This window comes from Vanessa atalanta, chromosome 22 (genome assembly GCF_905147765.1).
Source record: "Vanessa atalanta chromosome 22, ilVanAtal1.2, whole genome shotgun sequence".
Taxonomy (NCBI): Eukaryota; Metazoa; Arthropoda; class Insecta; order Lepidoptera; family Nymphalidae; genus Vanessa; species Vanessa atalanta.
The window spans coordinates 4,405,784-4,431,552 of NC_061892.1; the positions used below are offsets into that span (position 1 = coordinate 4,405,784).

Genomic DNA, 25,769 nt, shown 5'->3' on the forward strand with positions numbered 1-25,769 from the left:
GCAACTAATAAAATAGGAATAGTCTTATTCATATACATAGGTAGGTATCATCTTTCACACAATCCATCCATCGTTTCTTTGGTCGTTGGATATAGACAATACTATTGCAATTAAATTAAAATTCTACTATACCCTGTATAAGATAGCTTGATCTTTTTGACAGATGTAATTTTTTCTGATCGACATAACTTTGCAATGACGAACATATTATTTTCTTAATTTAATGATTTTAAAAATTGTAAAAATATTTAAAATAATACATACCTATAATACAAAAGTTCCAAAAAAATAAGATCTGAAAATTTTAAGACTTTTCCTATTATATATTATTGCTTCAAAGTAAAATTAAAATAGTACACTGTCAAATAATAGACGCTTGTACAATGTTACAATGGTCTGTCGGTAGGGACGCGAATATCGATTACAAAAATCTTTATTAAAGATCATTGTTAGGTTATTGTTACGAACGGGGTTTTGGTTGGGGTCTCTTTACTGGTATAACTCTTTTTAGAAAAATAAGTTAAAAATAAAATTGAATTCTAATTTGAATTACGCATTCTATCGTTCCATCGAGTGTTATATATGTTATATTTTCTGTTTCTCATCACTAGCCCGTCTGTCAAAAAGATCAAGCTAACTTGAACAGGGTATAACAATATTTTTGGTAGGTACATAAAAATAATATAATATTTATATACATCAACATAAGCCATAATTAATTAAAGTAACAGACATCAAGGATCAATAACAGAGTTAAATTTATTCACGTTATTAATTTTTTTATAAGAAAAATAAATATTACACACGTACTGGTTGAAATGTTCTTTGAAATTAGCACAACCAATTTTGCTTGAAAGAATCAGTTACAGCTCGCGTTCATCAAAGAGAACTTAGATGAAATTTAATCTTATGATTCTCTTGATCGTTTGCATAACACATGCTTTTGATGTCGTATTTAACGAATTATTCAGTTGAAAACAATGTTCAAGTAATTGGAACAGTTTTCTGTATTTAGTTGAACATTTTATCGCATTTTGCGTAGAGAATGGATGGCATAACATAATGTACCGACATCACATCTTTATAAGTATATAGGACTGCGTGGAAATTTATTTTTTACATACATCACGTGTTGATTTCGAACGCAGGATACTAAATAAATATGGCAACTGAATCTTTTATGTCTAGGACAGGCAGTCAAATAACGCAATCAATTAATCTTTCGCGTGACGACATTTTGTACAAATTTTTTAATAAGTACTTTATTTAACAAGTTTTCCTTGCAATTAAATTTTAGATGTTCACCAAATGTAATAGTAACGAGTTTCAATAAATATTTTCAATCAATAATAAGAAGTGACAGCTCAAAATGCGATGGCCATTGCCTTCATGACCCGATAGTGGCACCAGTTTATTTTGGTCTAGGATATATTGAGGTCACGTCCGAAGCATAAATCAGCTAAAGCAATTTGCGTGGAACATGTCGCATAGTCAATATTTCTATTTTGACATCCCATATTTTAACCAGACCCATTTATCACGAGGACGTTTTGTCAAATTTTAAACGCATTTTCATACCTATGAACAATGGTGTAGTTGATACTGTGCTAACATGAACGTATTATATTGACAATATCCATTTATCAAAATCTAAATTAAAGTAATGGTACTAATGAAGGAAGTACAGCAGGTAAAGAGGTTGATCTTATTGAAAATTAATGATCGGCTTCATGGAATAGGTTTGATGAAATATGAAAAACCATGCCAGGTTTCTTAGAAACTGCTAACGATAATTCTTGAAAACTTTTGGATACTTAAGACGATATTTTTGTCTAATAATCGATCTGCGACTGTACATTGAGCACACATGTCCGGGTGGAAAGGAAGGTGAAAGGCTATTTCGGTTAACACGATTTTTTTAGTATGAGTGGTTCAGGTAGGCTTACGCCTAAAGCTCTCTTCAGTGTATGATAAAAAAGTGATACCACCAGAGACGGACCTGCTATTATTGAACCTCAAGAAAATAATTGTGATAATGGAAAAATACCTATTTGACTTATATAAGTTTTTACTGTGAAGTATCGAATTTCACTATCGGAAGATTTTCGTATCACAATGCTATGAGAAAATTAAGGATCTTTGGTTGGTCTAATGCGACAATATGAATATGACTGTTTTCTGTCTCTCCGTTTCCAAATAAATCATTTCGCTTATTGATAAAAAACACAATTCAGCCTAACGCCTGTTGATTTAAATTAGCTTGTTTTCAGGTAAGGTATTTTTTTCTGAAAAACAAAAAGGAATCGATATTCTAATTTTTTTTATTTAAAAATAGTTGCTTTAACTTGTGTTATTACTCCTAACCCGTGATACGAGTAACACTTTTGTTCGCTGTTCTTGAGAGCCCCTTTCAGAAAGAATGGGTTCATGTTAAAAGAGATTGCGAATTTCTTTCAAGATATTCATAACAGTAATATTTTATTTCAGAACATAAAAGTATTTTTCGTGTAAAAAATGTGACCTGTCGTATCTATTATTGCGTTAATGTATCTAAATAACTTGTAAATATCCACAGCATTTTAGTTTACTCACCTTATTGACTGACAGCGTAAAAATTTTTGAATAGGTATCAATTAATTACATCGTTTTAACCAACCTTTACATTTGGTGAATAATTATATTCTAAAACTTTATTACAATCAGTCAATAAAAAATACTTGAATAATAATTACGTGGTGGTAGGACATTGTGCAAGTCCGTCGGGGAAGGTACCACCTACTCATCAGATATGCTGCTGCCAAACAGAAATACTTGGTATTGTTGTGTTCCGGTTTGAAGGGTGAGTGGGCCAGTGTAACTACAGACACAAGGGACATAACATCTTACTTTCCATTGGGTTGGTGGCGCATTGGCGAAGTAAGGGATGGTTGCCAATGTATTTGGGCGGTGGTGACCACTTAACTGCCGATCCGCCTGCCTATTATATAAAAAAAATTAATCAAAAACGGGGAGTATATTTTTAAACATATTTGATCTATTCCATAAAGCTCCCTGAAGTCGGTTTTAAGAGAGAATAATATCCTCCTATATTTCTTACCAATGTAAACAGCTTCATTTTAATCATGGAATATAATTATATACATTTTTATTATAGTAAATGCTTGAAAATAATTTTCCTCTCATTTTGTCAGACATAATTATGTATGCACGTCTTCTCACGATTTTCTTCTATATCTCTGAGCATGAGACAAAGTATTAAACCAAATTAAACATAAGATAAATCTGATTGTTTGAGGATGAAACCGCTATCTTGGGTTGACATTCATGTGTTATAACCTTTGGTACATCTCAGCTGTTTTTAATTATTAACGTAATTAAGAATAATGACAGATTGCAACTGATGCGCTAGCCTAGCAAGAAAAGGAAAAAATAGGTTTAGTTAGTACATACAACCTTCTGAAAACTTTTTGAAGTATGTCACAATTTATCAGATATTGTTTATGACATTTAATGAGTTTGAACTAAAGTGATCGATTCAGTGAAACTATAAAAACTTCTTTGACCTAAGGAAATTCTTATAATATCTTATCTTTTATTTAACTTATTTTATTATTATCATAGTTACTTAAATAGGTTTTATCTTCTAGACAATTTGTGCAAAATTGCCTTATATTATTTTATAGATAATCGAACACTATTAAACGAAGAGCAACGAACTTAGTTCAGGAAAAGTTGAATGTTCTGGAATAATGTAAAATGAAAGAGGACAACAAACATGAGGATTCTTGGAAACATAAATGATGGAAACAAACAATTTTGTTACTAGTCATGAGTCAATGCCCTCTAGCCATCCAAAAACAGAAATATGGCGCATTTTCGTAAATGTTTTTCAGTATATAATAAATTGAATACATCTCCTTAACAATATATATAGGGACTCCTTTTATTGAACGTTATTACATTTTATAAACCAAAAATCATCGTGGCTTCACCAAAAAGTCCAATTTTTTTCCATCCTTCACAATGCGAAGTCCTTAGCAATACTTTTTTTTGCTTTATTTGACAGTAGAGCTTTGTGCAAGCCCATCTGAGTACACCGCTCACTCATCGCATATTTTAACGCCAAAGAAAAATACTTAACATGGTTTGAAGGGTAGGGGAGCCAAAGTAACTCCAGGCTAAGGGACATAACATATTAGTTCCTAAGCGTTGGTTATACGTGCACAATGCCTACATTGTCATGTACGACCGAGATGGTTTGGTTTGACGGCTTGGTTTGGTTTTCTTACAGTACCAATGTTGATGGGTGATGCTGACAACTTACCACCAGGTGGACCATTTGCTAGTCTGCAATTAAATTCTAAATTAGGTTATGAATAATGCACGATTTTTTTTGTTTTTAAACTATATTTATTAGTTTAAATACAAAAAAAATATGATATATATTATATAAATACTGTCTGTAATATAGATTTTTTGTACTTTATATTTGAAAGCCCCTGACGCTGAAGCTCAGTTTCCTACCAAACGACGAAAGTCATAGAAGAGATATCCTGCCCAGCTAAATAAGATTTAATATAAGTAATTTACTATAAGATTTAATGTAATTTAATAAAATGTATAGGAAGTATACACCTGAATTATTCGAATATTCACATCGTGAAAGTCAAAAGATAAATTTTGGTTTGCCAGCCACTGCTTTGACTACAGCTCTTCGAAAAAAATATATATTTTTGCTCATATTTGCCTCTGAGGCAATGTGATTCTGAAAATAATAAAACATCTAGGGTACCGCAAATAAAAGTAAAAATAAGCTCTACTAGTTCATTCGCTCGTGGTATTAGTTGAGTCCATTTGATTAATCATAATTCCTGGAACACCAATAATAATAGGCAGAATTTTGTTCACTGATTTTAATTAATTTTGAGATTTGACACTTAGAAGAATGCAGAATAAGATTGCTTGCCAGCTTCATGATATAAAACTTAACGATAAAGTTAATGATGATAATGACGAAAAGTAAATGAGCAATGAATTAAGCAAAGTTATATGTTACATAATACAACAAACTGTAAACGAAAATTAATTATTTTAGAAAAAGCATATATGTTTATATTCAGTGCTGCTTGCCCAGTTAGAACTCGTAAATCTAGGATTTAAATATTAGCTTAATACATACTAGTTGTCGCCCGCAACTTCGGGTATTGGGTACAAAAAGAAAGAGTAACTAACAGACAGAACTACTTTCGCATTTACAATATTGATATAGATTTTGCCTCTATCCCTCAAAGTGACAATCTTTGCATACTGACTTCGATCAGTTCAGAACATTCATCAACAACATCGTTCAATGAATTAAATTTATCCTCAAATAAATATGTTTGAACTTTCCAACTTACAAACAGTTCTCACGATTCTAAAAATTATCGATTTCAAATAAGTTAAAACAAAAAGTTTACTGTTCGTATAAAAAACGTTAGTTTACAAAGAACCGGGTAACAGGTGTGAGACGGAACTTCGGGTGAAATACACATTGATATGAGGGATGTAAAGCGATTTTACATTTTTATTATATTATAATATATTTACCGCTAATCTGTATTAATAATCTGTCTTTAATAAATAAAATAAATCCTTTGGAATACGCAGGAGGACGGTCAAATGTACCACTACATTGTAAGTGGTCATTGCCCTAATAAATATTGGTGCAGTACGAAATTTTAATCATTCCTTACATCTAATCGTCACAAACGTTGGGTACTAAGTTATTATAGCCCTTGTATCTGTAGTTACACTGGTTCACTCTGTCTTTGAAAAAACAACACATTAAGAACTAAAATATGTAAACTCGTCGAATTTTCCTTAAATATTAAATATGTATATGACAAAGAGGATTACAGTGCATTAAATGTAAATAAAAAAAAAAAAAATAAGTGCGATTTAAAAAAAGAAAAAGGCACTTAGCCGATGATTTAATAGAAATAGTTAAGAATTACAGCTTCGTTTAACTGCGTATTGTTTACACCGGAAATTGACAAAATCAACTACTCTAACTAAAATGTTAAAAAACTATACGTATCGTAGTCAATTCATGACAAAAGAAAATTTTCATTCAATTCATGCAAAAAAAAAACCAATTTCTGATGTCGTTGTGAAGATATTCGCGGTCAAGTTTTGACGTTTGAATAGAATTGTGTGAACTGCTGTTCAACTTAGTACGTTTACCATAATGGATACAAACATGTGCCAACGCAGCTCTGATCAAAATACATATTAAATTTATTGACGTTTTGATATAAAACTAACTTTTAAAAATAAATAGATGTACCTTCTGCGGATTAGATCTTATTATTTATCTTTAAACTGTTAATGTTTGAAATTAAACTTCAGACTCGGCTTAGAAAAAAATTCTATTCGGAGAAGCCGGGATGGGTCGTATATATAAACATATATCTCGGTAAATAAGTTTGAAATTAATCGACTTCGATACTATTTGACTGGAAATACATGTATTTTTACTGGAAAATGTTTTTGAACACGACAATTGTTATACAGAACATTATATACATGGACAGGACAACGTTTACCTGGCTGCTTATATATATATATGTGTAATGATATGGTGGTTTTCCTAGTATCATATCACTGGTTAAATGGGAGACATATTAAGGGACAGAATGTTATACCTAGTTATGATGTCAGAATATGACCTTAATATTCGGCCAGCAGTTCATATCTATCTCCGTTAGTTTTTTTATTTTATGGGGAGGTTAACTGTCTCGTGTCCACTTATGAATGTACACTTTGATAGGCAGTAAGAAGATTTTTTTTTTTAAATATGTCTGATTTTAATTTATATATAATAGTTTAGCAATCAGAAGCGAGGTAACACACAAATGAATATCACAAACAAATACTGCAAACGTCAATAATAAAAATAAAATCAAGTGAAATCAAAATGGCTTATGTGACCTTTATCACGACTAACACTGATTTTCTCCATCGTCCGTACCATACCACCGATGGCAAACAAATGTCACATTTCTTCGGAGTTCGTTTTCGTCGGGTTATTGTTATTAATGACGATACATTAAAAAACTCCTTACAATACAATATTTGTACTTATATATTTTTTGGTATTAATGAACAATTGATAAAAATGGTCATATCCGGAGCAAAGATCTACATTTTAAAAAGAAATAGGTATGTACTTGTTTATGATAAGGGTTGAAGTATGCTGGAGAAAATAATCTAGCTCCGCTACTTATCAGAGGTCACTGACGTTGTATCTCGTGGCGTTAGCGAAAAAAATGTTTTCAAACTTTTCGTATCTTATTACAATATTTATAATTTTGTTTTATTGACGTACTTTCAACGAATATTAATATAAAAATTTTTTACAAAATATTTTTTTATTCTTCTAAATTACAAGCTGTATGTACCATTGTGAACTATCTTGCTGAGAAAAATTTACTAAGTCGTTATTTCCTAGTGGCTCCTGCGACTTTAGAGGTATTTATAGAAAGTTAGTTGAGTTAACAAATATAAAACTGACCATTCCAGTGAAATTTAAAAGTGTTCATTTATTTGGTGGTAGGGTTTTCTGCTAGCCCCTCTGAGTGGATAGCAACCACTCGTCATAATTATATTCTACTACCAAATAGCAATATTTTGTATTGTTTTATTCAAATTTGAAGGCTGCTTAAGCCAATTATACAGGCACAAGGAATAGCACACCTTATTTCCCCAGTTTTGTGGTGTATTGGCGATATAAGGAATGATTAATATACCTTTATCTATGGGCGGTGGTGACCACTTACTATCAGGTTATTATTTTTTGCCAGTCCAGTGCCAGTCTGCTGTCATATAACATTTAAAAAAACATACGATAGCTTTTGTCACCCATCAACAACATCTACGAGTATATTTTAATAAGTGAAGCAATAACTTTGTACCCCTTTTTACAAAAAAGAGGGGTAACGCAGGTGTATTAAATTTGGCACTAATAAACTTTATTTGGAAGCGAAGTGCAGAAAGCTAATATTTATATTAAACATGCGTTAGAAATACATTAAAATTGTAGAAAAAATATTACACACACAATACGTTTAAGATATTTTATCATCAATAATCCACATACAAATATTCAACAAAATAATATTTTATATGAAACATTCATTATAGTTTACGTTCATACTACCAATAACAACACGTGTATCTCAAAGATGATTTTTTTTAAATTATAGTTGTGACAAGGTATCTTACATTTGAGCCTCATCTTTCCTCCGTATCTTTCGAATCGCACCTAATATTTTACTAGCAATAAATTACGGTCGAATTAAGATAATTCATCATTTTATGTCTATGAAGTTAAATAGTGCATAAATTTATAATAATTGTATATCTTCTTAATAACTGTAACTCACCATCTCATTTTGTGACTTTGTTCATTCTTTCCGTCTTCTATTTTGTATATAAAGTAACAGCCTGTAAAAAAAACGATATGGCCCAGTGGTTGGAACTCGTGTATCTTAACCGATGATTGCGGGTCCAAATCCACTGAATTTTCATGTGCTTAATTTGTGTTTGTAATTCATCTCATGCTCAGCGGTAAAGGAGAACACACGTGAGGAAACCTGCACGTGTCTAATTTCAATGAAATTCTGCCATTTGTATCCACTAACCCGCATTGGAGCAGCGCGGTGAAATAAGCTCGAACCTTCACTTCATTTTGTATAATAATAGTGTATATGTATAGTGTATGTGATAAAACACATATAAAGTGAAATTCGATCAAACACATAATAACCAAGCACTATATCGATATTATATTTAAAAGGCAACATCCTGACTAAACGATTAGGGTACAGAATTAAATAAAAACATAATTTTCGATGATATATGAAACGACAACTTAAAAATGATATTATAAAACTTTGGATTTTTACGTGAGTCATGTACCCTCTAAATCTTTAGGACGCTGACAGCACCTAATGACCTCGAACGTTCCAATATTTTAGCCACGCCCAATATTCCTTGGATAACGTTGCAGGTATTTGTAAGCGCACTCCAACGGCGAACTGTCACATGAGAAGGAATATAACACATTCAGTATATCTAAGTAATCAGATAAATGCCACTATTGTGCAAATATTGCTTTGCAGATCTAGAAATAGCTTAGACGAAAAAAAAAAACGATGTATAATCGTTTATTTTATTTATATAATATAGTAAAAATATTAGAGTTGTACTTAAAACACTAAAATTTACTTGGAGGTAGGTCTCTGTGCAAGCCCGTCTGGGTAGGAACCACCCACTAATTATATATTCTACAGCCAAACAGCAGTACTCAGTGTTGTTGTGTTCCGGTTTTAAGGGTGAGTGAACTAGTGTAACTACAGGCACAAGGGACATAACATCTTAGTTTCCAAGGTTGGTGGCACATTGGCGAAGTAAGGGATTGTTAATATTTCTAATATAATGTCTATGGTAAGTGGTCACCACCGCCCGGTGGTGACCACTAACCATTGTGGCCCATTTGATCGTCGGCCAACCGATATCATAAAAAAAAAACATATATAAGGTTGGGTAATTTAATAACTCTAAATAATTATTTTCTCAAATAAAGTATAATGATAAAGTATAATAAATAAATAAATTATATTCAATATACTAACTATGTATATTCTTTATGAAAACTGTTTGTACTACAAGTGATACTTTCTGATACCTACAAATATCAAATATAAACATTTTTTAATTAGCAAAAATTGTAAAGAAAATAAATTACATAATTGTAAATTGATGGAGACGACTATCTAATGAATATAGTATCGTAGAACGAAAACTGAGAAACTGATTGATGTGGTCAAGGATGTGACGTCACCCTTCAGACGTAGAAAAAGAAAAGGGCATCCATCTTGGGTTGTCACGGTGGTAACAAAATTTGAACTGGCAGTTGCATTCTTGACGAATTTCATAATACTTTATTGGAATACAACTAAAACTTAGTTATTAAAATTTATTATAAATTCATTAGTAAATGGTCGACTATGATAGTTCTAAAATTAGTAACTGAGATACACACAGCTGAAACTAACGGCTAAACCAGCCTGAAATTGTGCAGAAATTCCTCACGGAACGTATGTGAACACGAGACGATTTTTCACTAAAGTTTATATGGAAGTTAGTCATTTTTCAAAGTTAGAAATACGGTATTTGGTATTAAGACTTATGAGGATATAACTGATCTAATACCGTATTTGTAAATACATCATCTAAGGGTGAGTTAGGTGATGAAACTTTGTATTAAATTACTCCATATTTCTAAGAAAAACTAAAATCTGTATTAAGTGTTTTTTTATATAAATAAAAACAGATGTTACAGCATTTTTTAATCATTTGAAGAGGTGGAATTTTGGATGAAGATTTGCGTTAAAGTTCTACGCACATATATGAGTATGATTATGGACTTGGCATACATTGCAAGTAAAAAAAGTATATGTTACAACTTGTGAGTAATAGTATATAATATATTTTAGTGTTTTTAAAAATTCATCAATTAATAGAGTTACTATAGCAATGAGGCCGCTCTCCAATAAACATAATATAATAAATTAATATCTTATAATATATATAGCTTTCAAACTTCTATCTTCCTTTTTTACTTTCATCAAATTAAAGGAAATTAGGTTAGGTTGAAGTTATAATACTTAAGAAACATCAGTGTGTTCTTTATAATATTTCTATTAACGGGATATCCAATCGGGTACTGAAATATATATTCTTTGTGTAAATTATTTTTAACTCATAGCTAATTTGAATTTTTTCATTTTTTCGTTGTTCAGGAGCCCGAGTTTCCGTGAGACTATTTCAATAACAGCCTCGTTATAATCTTTTGAATTAAGGTCACAGCTTAGTGCTACTGAGTAATGGAACAGAGGAAAATGGTGACTTTTTGACTGTCACGGCGCTTACCTGCGCTTTCTTGGTATTAAACTCAACAAGATCATGAGAGCCCTAATTAGCAATGAGTTCTAATACATATCGAGTTCAACAATAAGATATCTCCACCTCTCATCGTTTCTGCTTGCCCGGATACTGCGCCTCTATGGTACTTCCCATATACTGCACTATCTTCTGCATAACAATATATGTTCCTAAGGATGAGCAAGAAAATATGTGGGGGAAAGCACAGAACCCTGGGGGATCCCAATAATCACTGGAGGGAATTTTGAAGCGTAACCATCAACTAGTATGCGAAGACTAGGCATAAAGTGGATTACAATCTTTTATTTAATTTGTAATATGTACACTATCGCTTCCGAAAGTAAAGTTTCTAATGCGTCGCGGAACTCTCTATTTCATACTACTTTTATTAAACTTATTCTTAATATATATAGAACTTATTCTTAATAATATATAAATATTATATATTACCATATATTATTTATATATTATTTTAAAATGAAAAAAAAAAAAAAAATGTCAGTGTGGGCCACGTCTTCCAAGAAGACGACAAGCTCGCGAAGTCCAGCGAAGATCTGCTGATGTTTAATAAAAATATAAAATAACGCCACAATTTATAAACATAAAATGTGAAAAAAAAGGCACGGGCAACTGTGAGCCCGTGGATGTTGTATATTAAAATATATATATAGAAACATATAACACATAAAAACGATCAAAAATAAATAAGAACGTCCTTCAGTAAGTTCAAAGTGTGTGCATATTACTCTACATATATTATTTACGGTCTATTTTGACCAGTTGAACTTACTCGATCTTCATGCCGTAGATTTGAGCTATATTATTGGAACAAAGTCCCTTATCGCGCGTTGTGACGGGGGGCTAGACGGAAAAAATTCTCATGAAAAGTTGTAACGACACTTTTTGCTAAGCTGTGCGGCGTGCGCATATTTCTCTGTCTGTCTCTCTCTCTCTCTCTTATAGAAAGCAAGGCAGATATTTTCATTTCTATTTCGCATTGAACAGTGTGTTGTCGCGACGATTATTTTTTTTTAGTGTATACAGGTTTTTTGTACATAATAAATAATTATTATTATAACTTAAAAAAAAATATATAACAATTCCTTCACTAATTAATCGAAAGGAACTTCGTTCCATCCGGGTGTCCCTTGACACCTCTCAAAATTCTTTTAGATCTTTCTTGATCGATCGATAGAACACATTTAAAATGTTTATGCATTTAATGAAATACTGTAAAAAAAAAAAAAAATTAACGCTAATATCGTGCACCAAAATATAATTTAATATATTCCAAGGAAAATTGGTGTTAGTGCAATTAAGTTTGTCTACACTATTAACTTATCGGAGTCTTATTATTTTTATAGCTTGTATGCACTTTTTAGTATAAATAAAAAAAAAAAAATAATCATCGGTTTCATTATACAACGCGGTGAAGACAATTTGTCAATATATTTGAATTTTATATTCATCAAGTCCTTAGTTAAACGATAAACAAATAACTACAGAAACAAAAATAATTAAAACCTGTTCATTATCATATTAATAATTACATTCAATCGCTTGCAATCGCGTAAATAATTTAATTGACCTTATTATATTTTTTCATTTAATTAAAAAAATGATATGAAAATAAATTTATGAATATAATTTTCAAGATACATTTATGTTTTAATTCCTACCAAATGTTAAGTTCTATTTGATATTGTAGTCATGGAAACTCTTGATTCATTTAATGAATTAATTAACATTGTCATTAATTAACATAAACATCACAAGAAAACCACTATATTATATCTATGCCTTATTTCTATGCGAAAGTGATAAGGTTAAGCGACTCGGTTCTGATTAATATATATGAATATAAGATAAAATTTTCGGTCAACAACTGACATATCTTATAAATATGTGTAAGTAATAGGCATCAATATGTAAAGACTATATAATTAAAATCCAGGAAACTATTTTTTATAGATCATTTATTCAGATCTCTTAATAGGTTACAATCAATTTAAACTTAACTAACTCTTAACTAAATAAAGTATTTAAACTAATATCTGTTTCTTGGTTATCATCTGTAGATATGTTTGCCAGTCGGCGAAGGCCTCCACCAACCTTTTCCATTCATCCCTTTATTGAGCCACTCTGTTCCACATACCTGCCACTTGTCCGATGTCGTCATCCCACCTTTTCTGCGATCTACCTCTCTTCCTTTTGACTTCTCTGAGGTACCGCCGTGTGCAACAATATTAGTTTTAATACTTAATACTAAAGTAAACATCGGGGGATGCAAATTTGAAAAGCCTTATTAAAAACGAGTGTTCCACAGGGCACTATTTTATGTTACTATTTTTTTTTGTATAACAAATTAAAGCGTTGTGTTTACTTCATTTATCTATCGTAAGAGAAAACACAATTTAAGCTATCAGTAAATAATGACGAAACCTTGTTATCCTTACTAGATAGCCTTAACTCCGCAGCATAACATGTATGTTACGAAAGTACTAAAAGTACTGAATTTATTTTCACTATCATATTTATTTAAATAAGGCTTTGCCCACAAAAATGAAATATTTAAAAGCAAAATGTATCTATAATATCTAGAATTGTTATTCTTCTAAAAAAACTTCCTCAATGGAATCATCTGAAATTACTCAAGTCACTCGAGCCTTAGAGCTCTGGTATCATAGCTGAACAACTGCTTTCGAGTTACATACTGGTTGAAGGTGAGTTATTTGATCATATGGATAGACTTTCTTTAAATTAATTTTAGTAACATCATGATGCCTGATGAAATTTTATTCGCTAAAAGTAAATTTAAGGGGATATGGAATCAAACGATCAGAAATCAGGATCTCGTTTAGATATTACTATGTTCTGGTTATAGAATACATTTATATTATGAAAGATAAGAATTAAACTTTGCATAAAGTTAAATAAATTCTTTCCAAGCTCAATGACCTATAATGTAAAACTTAGACTATCGATTCTAACGGTAACGACGTGATTATATCGAGCTTAAAGGAAAACTTATACGAGCTTATTGCTTCTTAACATTCACTCTGAATGTACTTCGACGTTTGACTGAACTGGCAGATGATGCTAGATGTAAGGATATATCACCAGAATAGAGTGCATTCGTTCGGTATAAATACTTAAAACAAATATATATCATGAATATAATCAATAATAAGAAAATAAAAACAACGAAAAATAAACACCAATAAAATCTAATTAAGTCATAATTTGTACTGAAATATAATGAGTTTTACTATAATCATATGACAGCAACTTTACTATTTCATAAATGCTCGGATGATAAAGATAAACATGTTGATTGTAAAAATGATAATTTTATATCATTTTAATAATGAACAAAGTACTTTTGCTATATAAAGCGAAAAAACCATAGATAAGTGCTACGAAACTTGGCAAGATGCATTGCATTTTCTTGCTTGTTTTAGTTGGATTGTCTGTAAGTACTAAATAAATATTATACAATCGAATTATTTTTTTGTCACTATTATAATTATTTAATTTGATATTTCGTTAATTTTACATGTAACTACTACAGCTGATTTTATTTTAATTTAGTAATCATATTCAGCTACGTAGTGAAACATGATTTTCTTGTACGAGACAGGTGTTAAGTGATCAAAGAACTTTTAAGAACGAATTCCAATAAATACATTTTTTTTTATATAATTAAATAGAATTGGTGCAAAAAGTTTCTTTACAATCGTAATTTATTGTGACTATTTAGTTATTATATTATTTTATTTGCAGGTTGTAGCTACCGAGAAGTTGGAAAGAACGAAATTATTAAATGATGGTAACAGAATACCAATAGTGTCTTTCGGTACCTTTGGCAGAGTAAGTATTGTTGCATCACAAGACAAGCAATATCTTTTAAACACTCCAATGTATATTAAAATCTAACCATATTGGAAATAAAGTTGTGTGACCGGATATTCGGTAGCTCCTTTTTCTGTTAAGGATGTAAATTTTATTAATTTATTCTCTATTTCGCTTTGACGAATAAACTTGAAGTGAAAGTCGAATAATTTGTAACTTCCCTGTAAATTTCGAATTCATTCATAAACAAATTGATGATAATTTTTTATCCATTCAATAGACAATCGATATAGCAGAGAAAGTGAAACCAGCTGTTATACAAGCTATTAAATCAGGCTATAGACATATTGATACCGCAGCATTGTACAAAAATGAAGAGGCAATAGGTGAAGCAATTGCTTATGTAATTAGTCAAGGAATCATTAGGAGAGAAGATTTATGGGTCACTACAAAGGTAAAGGTTTTCTTTGATAGTTTATGCGTTTATTGAAGACACTTTAAGTTTAACATACATATATCATCATAACTTTACACATACACTTTTACATTCGAAATATACATTTTATTTACATAAAAATTAATAACATTAAGTGCTTAAATATATTGTGAATTAAAAATATTTACTGTATAAATCTTGACCGCGTGGAATGGTGGCAAGAATGCTAGCAGCATTTCCCCGTTGAATCGCAATTTCGATTCTCTGGGCTAAAAACGAACCAGCCCTCCTGTCACCAGTGGAGGCAATAAGGCGAGGTGTTACACTTTTAAAGAAGCTTTTTACACAAGTGTTTCGACTGCAAATGAATAGAATAGTTGGATCGTTTTATGTACCAGCACCGGCTCTTAACATTGTATATTATTTATATTTTATTATTATTATTAATAGCATTGAATTTTTTGATTTATTTTAGAACATAAATAAAAATAATTAACATATTATTAATTTAATATCTACAATAAATACAGTTACTCAAACAAAGTAGCGCTAATAAAATGATGTCTATATAGTCTATACGTTTATAAATGTAGTAATATTAAATGCTCGAACGGTTTGAATTTTTAACAGAAAACTTCAAAACTTAGGACCGAATAATTGTGATATGTGATTCCAACAATTTTACGTTACAGCGTACGCTGCTTTAAGATAAATGAGTGTGCTCAGGTACCTATTTCCTGATAAACTAAATTCGTTACGATTTTGGAATATTACGAGGCCATTCGCTTTGTTAACAAGATCTCCTTAATAGATAGGACTACGATAGATATGTAATTATGGGATCAAAATCCAACAATATCAAAATTCTTAATATATAAACATCAAAGTGTAGATTCAATAGACTAATCAGATGTGCAAATAAGCAATCAGTTGTTTAAAGTGTAATTCAGTTCATTTTAAGATTATAAAGTGTGGTAGATGATGTTCCGACAATACCATCATTCCCCTCGGTAAAATACGTCTGCTTTTTGGTAATTTCGGAGTTTATTGCCGGTTCTTCTCGGTAGAATCTAAATTCCGAACCGGTGGCATCTTTACTTTAAATAATTTGTTAAATGACGATTCAAAAGTGCTTGAATAAAGTTTATTTCGATTTAATTTGATTTGTAATTTAAATTTTACCAATTTATTTGATTTCTTAGAGATTGCTTAAGTTCTATATTTTCCTGTTGTCATTCGTTTAGTGTTTACAGCTTTTAGACAAGTCTAATTTGTCTGTGTATTCGTATTTGGTGATACTCACTTCACTAGTCTCAATATTTAAATTTGCAAAGTATTCTTACTATAAATTTTCGGAATAACATTGCTCTGCTATTCTTTTTGTTTAACTGTACTATTTAAGATGGTGTTCTGATAACGTATTTAATCTTGTTACATAATCTTATGTTTATTTTATAGGTAAATTTCGATGCCACTACTAGAGAAGAAGTGCTACCAGCACTTCAAGCATCTTTAAAAAGATTGAAGTTGGATTACGTAGATTTGTATCTAATACACTCGCCTATAAATCCAGTAAGTTGAAGAGACATTTTGAAGGGATACTTAATAGTACGGGTTGAAATAACGTGACAAAATATTGGAATTTAAATAACATACAATAAACATGGTTTCAGCTGTCTTCTGAAAATGGTATGCATTATTTAGATGTCTGGAAAGGCATGGAGGATATGAAGAGGTTGAAATTAGCTAGATCTATTGGAGTATCGAATTTCAACAGTTCTGAAATAAATAAAATTTTGGTTAATTCCAACACAGTACCATCTGTTAATCAAATCGAGGTATGAATTATGCTACAGTTTAATGACAATTTAAATTATATAATAATAGTAAATACTAGAGTAACTTTCTTTATAAAAAACCTAATTGAAACCCAAGTATTTAAGAAATAATTTTATACAATTTCTCAGGTAAATCCTACTTATACCGACTTAGAACTCGTGGCATATTGTCAAAGCCTGAACATAACCGTATTGTCTTATGCACCGTTTGGATTCATGGTGCCCAGACCATACGTAGCTGATCCAACAAATTCAACATTTGAAGAACCTATACTAGTGAAGCTAGCAAAAAAATATGGAAAGACGACCAATCAAGTTGTTATACGTTATTTGGTGCGTATATTTGGAAATATTCCTTTTGCACTCATTGTTTCCCATGTCTAGTTAATAGTGGCTAGTTAATAATATCTGTAAGAAGTTGACAGTTTGATAGCCCCCGTACTTCGGACAGCATGTATAGCCTATATTCCTATGCCATAGTTAGCGTAGGAATTATATATGAATTGTAAAAACAATTGAGTGCTACTATTTTTGTCGGCTATTCTCCGTTGAGAATAACGGCTATAAAATACGTAATTAAACATACTGGTGATATCAAATTGGATTGTAAAGTTTTACAAGAATTCAAACTTTAAATGGTTATTTATTACATTTTCAGATCGAACGTGAAACGATACCAATCCCAAAAGCAGCAAACATGGAACATATTAAGTCAAATATAGACGTATTTGATTTTTCTCTGACTTCAGAAGAAGTTTACTCCATCAATGAACTTAATGAAAACGCTAAAGTTTATAACTTTGACCCAGAACACCTCGCTGCCATATTTGATTATCATGATTTGTATTAAAGTTCTCTTCGACTGAATATACAATTTTTTTTTATTACACCAAGTATTATAAGTACAATATATACCACAGAGTAATTATTTGTATATATTTTATTTGCATATTATAATTATGATGAAATGTTAAATTGTTTTTTTTTTTATTATTATTATTTAATTTGTCTATACCTATATAATCGATTCGTATGACATTCACAACAATATCTGCAGTACTGAACAACTATATGAACATAAATCCTTGTTTTATAACACTAGTTGTCGCCCGTTTTGTTTGATTGTAAATTATATTCGTTGTATTATCTTGATGTATAAGCTATTTTATTGTATAGTTTCATTAGAATCCATGTAGTTGTTTTGTGTAAATGAGTAACAAACATCCCTAAATACAATTTGTTATTAGAAATTATATACAGATAATCTATTTTATTATTATTACAAAGCAGCGATAGTCTTTTATAATCGTTGGATTACAACAGTTCCAAATTTGAATAGAAAATATTTATAAGAGGCCTTAATAAAGCCAAATAAAATGTTAATGAATGCCTTAGATCATTTTGGATTCAATTGGATTCGTTATAATGGTTTTGCATATATTCCATTTCTAATTTACTTTCTCTCGCTGCCGTTCAAATAATAGACACAATTCTTCAAAATTTAGCCTTTTTTCCTCATAATAATATGTTTTCGAAAGTGCTCTGTTTTGTCTGTGTTTTGTGATAGTCTTAGAAACTTATATTATTTATTTATGACTTTCAAGCATTTATTTGTAACGATACTTTAACTTAAGTATTCTGACAACGTAATTTATCGCAGAACCTGAAATAATATTTGACAATATACCAGACGTATTATAAAGTGGGCAACATTGTTTTCGATATTTTTGATTTACAGCTTAGTCCTCTAATTCTAAAAGTATATTATACTTAAAACTCATATTTCCAGATTTTAATAGGAATACAATTTGGAAACATTTTAACTATAAGAGGGTCATTTAGATGTCTCTTTGAACGGTAAAGGTTGCATTGGCAAATACCTGTGTAAGATCCGACGCATAGATACAATTGTGGTATAGACTGGAATCCAGTCGAGGATACGCTGGATGCGTAAACCTGGTTTTTGAAGTTGTTGGTGAGACTACGAGCAGTCGTGCCATAGTAGGTTCGCAGTATTACATCGTCTAAAAAATATTGCAATTAAATGGTCTGAAATATATTAATAAAAGTTTTTATTAGTATAAATGATAATTTTTATCATATTAAAAGCAAATTTACCAGTATTACCAGTTGGAATAAACGAATTTAAATTAGTTGTATAAATTAACCTAAATAATTATTTAAATATAATTTAATCATCACATATCTATACTTAAAAAATAACATGTCTTGACTGACTGTCTGACTAATTCATTTAGAGCCAAATTTGGTGAGTAGGATTGTTTTATTAAGTCGACACCCACTAAGGTAGGGATTTTGTTAATTCTACTCCTAAGAGGATGAAATAGCGGTTGAAAGTTTGTGTGGAAGTACGTCATTTAATAAGTTAGAAACTTTATTTTTAGGATACTGATAAAAAATGAGTAGATATGTATTTAAGCGATTCTAGATGTTCTACGACTAAAAGGGGTGAAATAGGGGTTGACATTTCGTATATAGGTTAGTCTGGAAGTCCGTTATTCTTGAAATTAGAAGCATAAAACTTTATTTGTGGGCTACTGATAAAAAATGAGTAGATCCGTATTAACGATAAGCGTTTCTGGAAGTACACACCAATATGGTATAGAAAGAGGTCTTAAATTAACGTAATATTTTAAGTAAATCTGTAAATATATTCAACTGCCACTGCGAGCAAAGCCGAGGGCAACAGCTAGTGTAATATATTTTTTTTATTAAAATTTATTACATTAAACCAATATTCTACTGTTTATGCCATGTATATGTATTTTTCTGTACAGAAAGTCAAAACTTTGCTACATCGAACCAAATATATAAATGAGTATTTCAAATTTCCATATTCATAGTGGACACAGTTGGACCATTCAATAATTAGAAGATAATTCTTTTAATGAGCTGTAGCTTCATTAAATATTCTAATGTCCCTCATTAGGAATCTCTTGGTGGTAGGGCTTTGTGCAAGCCCGTCTGGGTAGGTACCACCCACTCGTCAGATATTCTACCGCCAAATAACAGTACTCTGTATTGTTGTGTTCAATAGTTGATTAAAAGAGTGAGTGAGCCAGCGTAACTAAAGGCACAAGGGACGTAACAATTTAGTTCCCAAGGTTGGTGGCGCATTGGTGATGTAAGGAATGGTTAATATTTCTTACAACGCCATTGTCTATGGGCGATGGTAAGCACTTGCCATCAGGTAGCCCATTTGTTCGTCCGCCTATCGATATCATAAAAAAAAGAATCATTTAGATATTAATTGAATATTAAAGGAGTTATATGAGACCCTTGACGTAGCCATCGACGTTTCTGCTCTTTCTGAGCCCCGTGGAAAAAGTCGTGATGATGGTAAAAAACCTGATGGACTGATATTGGTTCCCTGGGAATGAGGACGGATCCTAACGACACATACAACGCTACATACGTTGACACGCTGGTCCCGTCTTATATCAGAGAAACAATGCTAAGAGCCGGAACCGCTGCGGAAAAAGCTAAAACGAAAAAACGATCCATTATTTGTATCTTATTAAAAATTATGCATTTATCCCATTTGCCGTTGAAACGCTTGGACCTTAAAGTAGTAGTGCAAAAAGCTTCATAAAAAGTATAGCAACTCTTCATTCTACGGGGAAACGCTACTAGCATTCTTGTCATGATTTATACAGTGATTATTTTTAAATCTTATTTGTACATATTTAAATTCTTAATGTTAACAATTTTTATAAATAAATATTTTTTGATTTAAAGAGAATTGAATGTAATCAAATAACATTCTTAATTTTGTAATCTTTCCTTTTGATTTTGTGTCTTAAATTGAATATTCCAACCATTTAATTTAGTTTTTTTATAAACATTGATAGTATATGGTATTTTTGGAATAAAAATTCATGAAGGATCTCACTGGCTTTCCATGTGAAATCTGCATTGGGGTTTTTGTACATAAAGAGATGATTTTAGATATATACATTAAACTTTTAACATGCTGCCGCAGTTTACTAAAATGAAGAATGAGTTAGTCAATTACTGATGTAATTAATCATGATATTGAGAAAAGAGAAGATACATGGATCACTACTAAGGCAAAGTTTATATTGTATCATATTGGTTTGCCTCATTAATTGGGCCAAGAAAGAGTATCAAATTAAACTTTTCGTTTCTTAAATGATTTTTACGCATTTTAAATGATCAGGTTACCAGCTAATATTTATCTGTGGATTTTAGTTGCCAACTTCATCATAATCTTGTATGAGCGAGAAACAGGCATATGGTGTTATGTGAGCTAGAAGGGGACAGCAAATGCTTTAATTATAATATATATAGGTCTTGTAAACGTATTATATTTTTCGTGATATATTCTCCTTCCTTTCTTGTCGATTTTGTGGTTTGGTTTTTGGGTTTGTGTCAATGATTCGATAATATTTCAATAATAATAAAAAAAAAGAATGCTCTGGTAATTTCAATAAGGTAAAATTATTTGTAAGTGTAGTCGAGAAGCCCAAATTTACTTTGGTAATTAAGAAGACTGATGCGGTCACTAGTAAAGATGAGCTTGAAAAAAAAGAGAGTTATTTCAATTCGTGTCCATTATGAATATGTACCATTACCACTACCATTTCCTCCTTTCTACCATTACCATTACCAATATTGAATACCATGCCATTATCACTATTATAACATATAATTTTTCTTATATATTTTTTTAATTTAAACATGTCTATAGTATTATTATTCCATTTATTTGTATTAGATATTTGTACTTACTCAAGGCAGTTTTCAAAGAATATTGGAATGGTTTTTACTTTCCGACCTACAATGTATGTATATACATTATTATAATAATTAAATGATAAATTCTTATCATTTTACTATAACATAGGTGCTATATATAATGTGAATTCAGTTATGCTTAGTGAAGCTGTAACAAACTCGACAAAATGTTTCGCGTTTTAGTAAATATATTAGTGATAGTATCCGTAAGTATAAATTGAATATAATGAGTCAGTTTTATCATTATATATGGAGTATAATTTAATTCATGTGCATTTGTTATAGTGATAGTATTTCATTGTTGTGTACCAAATACAATTTATTTTAAATGCTATGTATATGTGGATATGTCTCTACCAATATCCAGCCTAAAATTAGAATCCATTGCATTCCTCACATTCATAGTAGGGATTCAGATCTATCAGTGATTCATTGTTGACTTCAAAATTCTACGGCCTCATAAACTTAATTCCTCCTATCACTCATAATAAGAACTGTGTTTCAGTTATCAATACTTTGAGCAAGCACCTTGATCATGATTTTTTAAATGTCTTGTTTATCACAGTCTATTGTTTTTGTCTTTACTACTTATTCATAATTGAAACCTTTTGAATTAAATTATTTATTATTTATTATTTCAGTGTCTTTAATTCTTTATCTTATTAGTAATTATATTTATCCCAGCCTTTCCAAATGTTGTACCACCAACAGTCCGTATTAAGTCTTATCTATAATGTTACCAAATAAAATAAGATTATTTTTGTAATCACTCGTTTTATTATAGCTTTTATAATAATAGATATAAGATATTTACTGTCTGCATTAATTTAGGTATCTTTCATTGTTTGAGCTATTCAATTTAATGTATATTCTATACATACAGATTTAATTTTTGTATTCAGATTTCCACAAATTGTTCAATACACTACTGTGCTGTACATTACAGGGCAATTAGTTTTTTCTGTAAAATAAAATCTAATGGAGTTCAACGGGTTAAGACATAATTAGTCTAATATTTATAAAGATATTTATGTTAAACAAATTAACTTTATGTTAAACAAAAATATAGTTACTTTGGAATAAAACATGAACTGTGAAGTACAAATAAAATTTTAGGTTTCGACATTAAATATTAGACTGCAGATTTTAGCAGGCAGTATGTAAGATGATGAATTTAATGGGTAACTTGCAGGTAACAACTGCTGATGCGCTACCGAATACTAAGCTATTGAATGATGGTAACAGGATACCAATAGTGGCTTATGGCACGTTTGGGAAAGTAAGTACTGTTTAATCACATTTTAAATTATAAAACATCATTACATTCATAGTTATTAAGAAGTTCGTTCAATTGATTGTTATTTATTTTTATTTGAGGATTATCTTCCATGAAATATTGTTATGAAAAACGTTAAGCGCGGATTGATGTTCATGTGTTCAACATCCCTATTCTTATAAATAGCCAAACTCACATATTTAAAGATTATAAGTATAAATATATTTTAATAGACAAATGAAGTAGAAATCATAAAACCAGCGTCGATAAAAGCTATTGAAGCTGGATATAGACATATAGATACAGCCGCAGTATACCAAAATGAAGAACAAGTTGGTGAAGCGGTCGATGATGTCATTAAGCGTGGAATTGTCAAGAGAGAAGATCTATGGATCACTACTAAGGTGAAGTTTGTATTGTACCTTATTCTCGTGTACTTTATTATATATGTTTTGGGTTGAAATTATTAAATCCATTATCAAAATATATTTTCAATGCATCTCATTTAAAAGTTGTATATTACAATCAAGCTATTCTCCTCAAACATGTTTGACTCCTTTAGACTCATAAAATCTTTCCCATTTATACACTGTCCAACTACTTAGCCGGCGTACCCATATCGCGCCCCAGGTGTGAGACCGTCACTTTTGTAAAAATTGAAAAAAATTGTAAAATGCGTAATAAGTATCCTAAAGCAACCCTTTACTTGGTGCAATAACCGTAACACATCGTTTCCGTAAGATGGGTTGAGTGTCATTATCGTTTTGGCGCGAATCCCGGCGACGCTTGGAGAATGACAAAGTTTTAAATGTGTTTGTTTTAAAGTGACGGTCTCGCACCGGGGGTGCGATATGTACTATAATTAAATATATAAATAATATAATTAAATAAACAACAAATGCCCTTCCTTATGGTTGGAACCTTGATCCATACCAAATTTCATCAATCTATTTAGTGGTTTGACTTTGAAAGTGACACAGACAGACAGACACACAAATGTTAATTTTCGTATTTATAATATTAGTAGATAATCAATTATTTTATTGACATCAAGAGGCATATATATATATATATATATATATATATAAGTTACATATATTATTTATTTTTCTTATTCTGGTCTTACAGTTGGGTTTAGATGTCGGTACTAGGGAAGGAGTTCTTGCGTCTCTTCGAACGTCTTTAAATAAACTGAAGTTAGATTATGTAGATCTATATCTGATAACTCCCCGATGAATCTGGTAAGTTGGTGAAACTATATAAATAATTTTTAAGCAGCTTTAAAATTTTTTTTTGCGTGGAACTTATAATATTTTTTGATCTTTTTTTTAAGTTAAATCTTGAAGAACATGATTACTTAAATGTATGGAAAGGCATGGAGGATATTAAGAAGTTAAATTTAGCTAGATCTATCGGTGTATCTAATTTTAACAGTTCTGAAATAAACAGAATTTTGCTTCATTCCAAAATAGTCCCATCTGTCAATGAAATCGAGGTAAGAATTGTATAATTACATTTCAGATATGTAGAATAATATTAAATAATAATATATAAAAAAATATTCTTATTTAGATATTGATATCTTATTAGGAACTATTCGAATATTAATTATACCAACGATTTCAGGTAAATCCTAATTACGTAGACTTAGGTCTTGTAGCCTATTGTCAAAGCATGAATATAACCGTAATGTCTTACGCTCCATTTGGCTTCTTGGTTCCACGACCATACTTAAATTATACAACGAGTATAACTTTCGAAAATCCGGTATTTAAAAGAATGGCACAAAAGTATGGAAAAACTACAAGTCAAATTGTTCTGCGATACTTGGTACGTATATTTGTAAATGACATGTTTTATTTATACTGTAACTGTGGATAAGGAAAAAACAGTTTTTTTTTAATTGTCTACTTAGACATAACAACATCATATAAATCAATGTTTATAGCTGAGATGATTTTTATATTTAAATAGAGTGTTGCTACACAGGAACTAAAACAAGCGTGGCAATCATTTATCTATATTCGCGTGCGTGACAGCTATGTTTGTCGTTAGTCAATTTGTTGGGCAAAATTTTTTTTCGACGCGTTCTCACTTTTGACAGTGACAGCTTATAATATATCAGTTTAGTTATCTGTACCGTGAAATAGCTAAATTTGACTACATTTTGTATATTCGTAATAGAACTTTAATGAGGTCATACACTTTTAATTTACTTTCACTTTGTTCGTTGTTTGGGTTTGTAAGGTTGGGTATGAGTATGTTGTGAGTATGTAATCTGAATGATCAATTTAAAATCTCTTTTCATAAGATTTAGATGAAATTTCGGAAACACTCGGTGCTGATGACAAATTAAAAATTATAGCAATTGATGGTGCTCCTGCTGGGTTTATACTTACACTACCTTTTTGAGAAGAAGTTTTAGAGCTTATTGCAGCACACTGCTCTTATGTATATTTGCATTCGACGTATGCAGTTTCTTCGTGATGTTTTCTTTCAGTACTAATCAGGAGTTTCATTGCTAAATCAAGCCAATAAAATATATAATATATAGATTAAGAAAAACTTGTAATTTTTTTTTATTGATAATTTACATTTG

At 30.6% G+C, this 25,769-nt stretch overlaps 1 protein-coding gene across 1 annotated transcript; it reads left to right on the forward strand.

Moving 5' to 3' along the window:
- Positions 1–14,422: 14,422 nt before the first annotated feature.
- LOC125072585 (aldo-keto reductase AKR2E4-like) lies at positions 14,423–23,806 on the forward strand. The gene is made up of 9 exons (XM_047683215.1): positions 14,423–14,461; positions 14,773–14,859; positions 15,122–15,295; positions 16,736–16,849; positions 16,951–17,115; positions 17,245–17,448; positions 23,087–23,173; positions 23,404–23,574; positions 23,801–23,806. The coding sequence occupies exons 1-9, from the start codon at positions 14,423–14,425 to the stop codon at positions 23,804–23,806; spliced, it is 1,047 nt and encodes a 348-aa protein (XP_047539171.1).
- Positions 23,807–25,769: the final 1,963 nt, after the last annotated feature.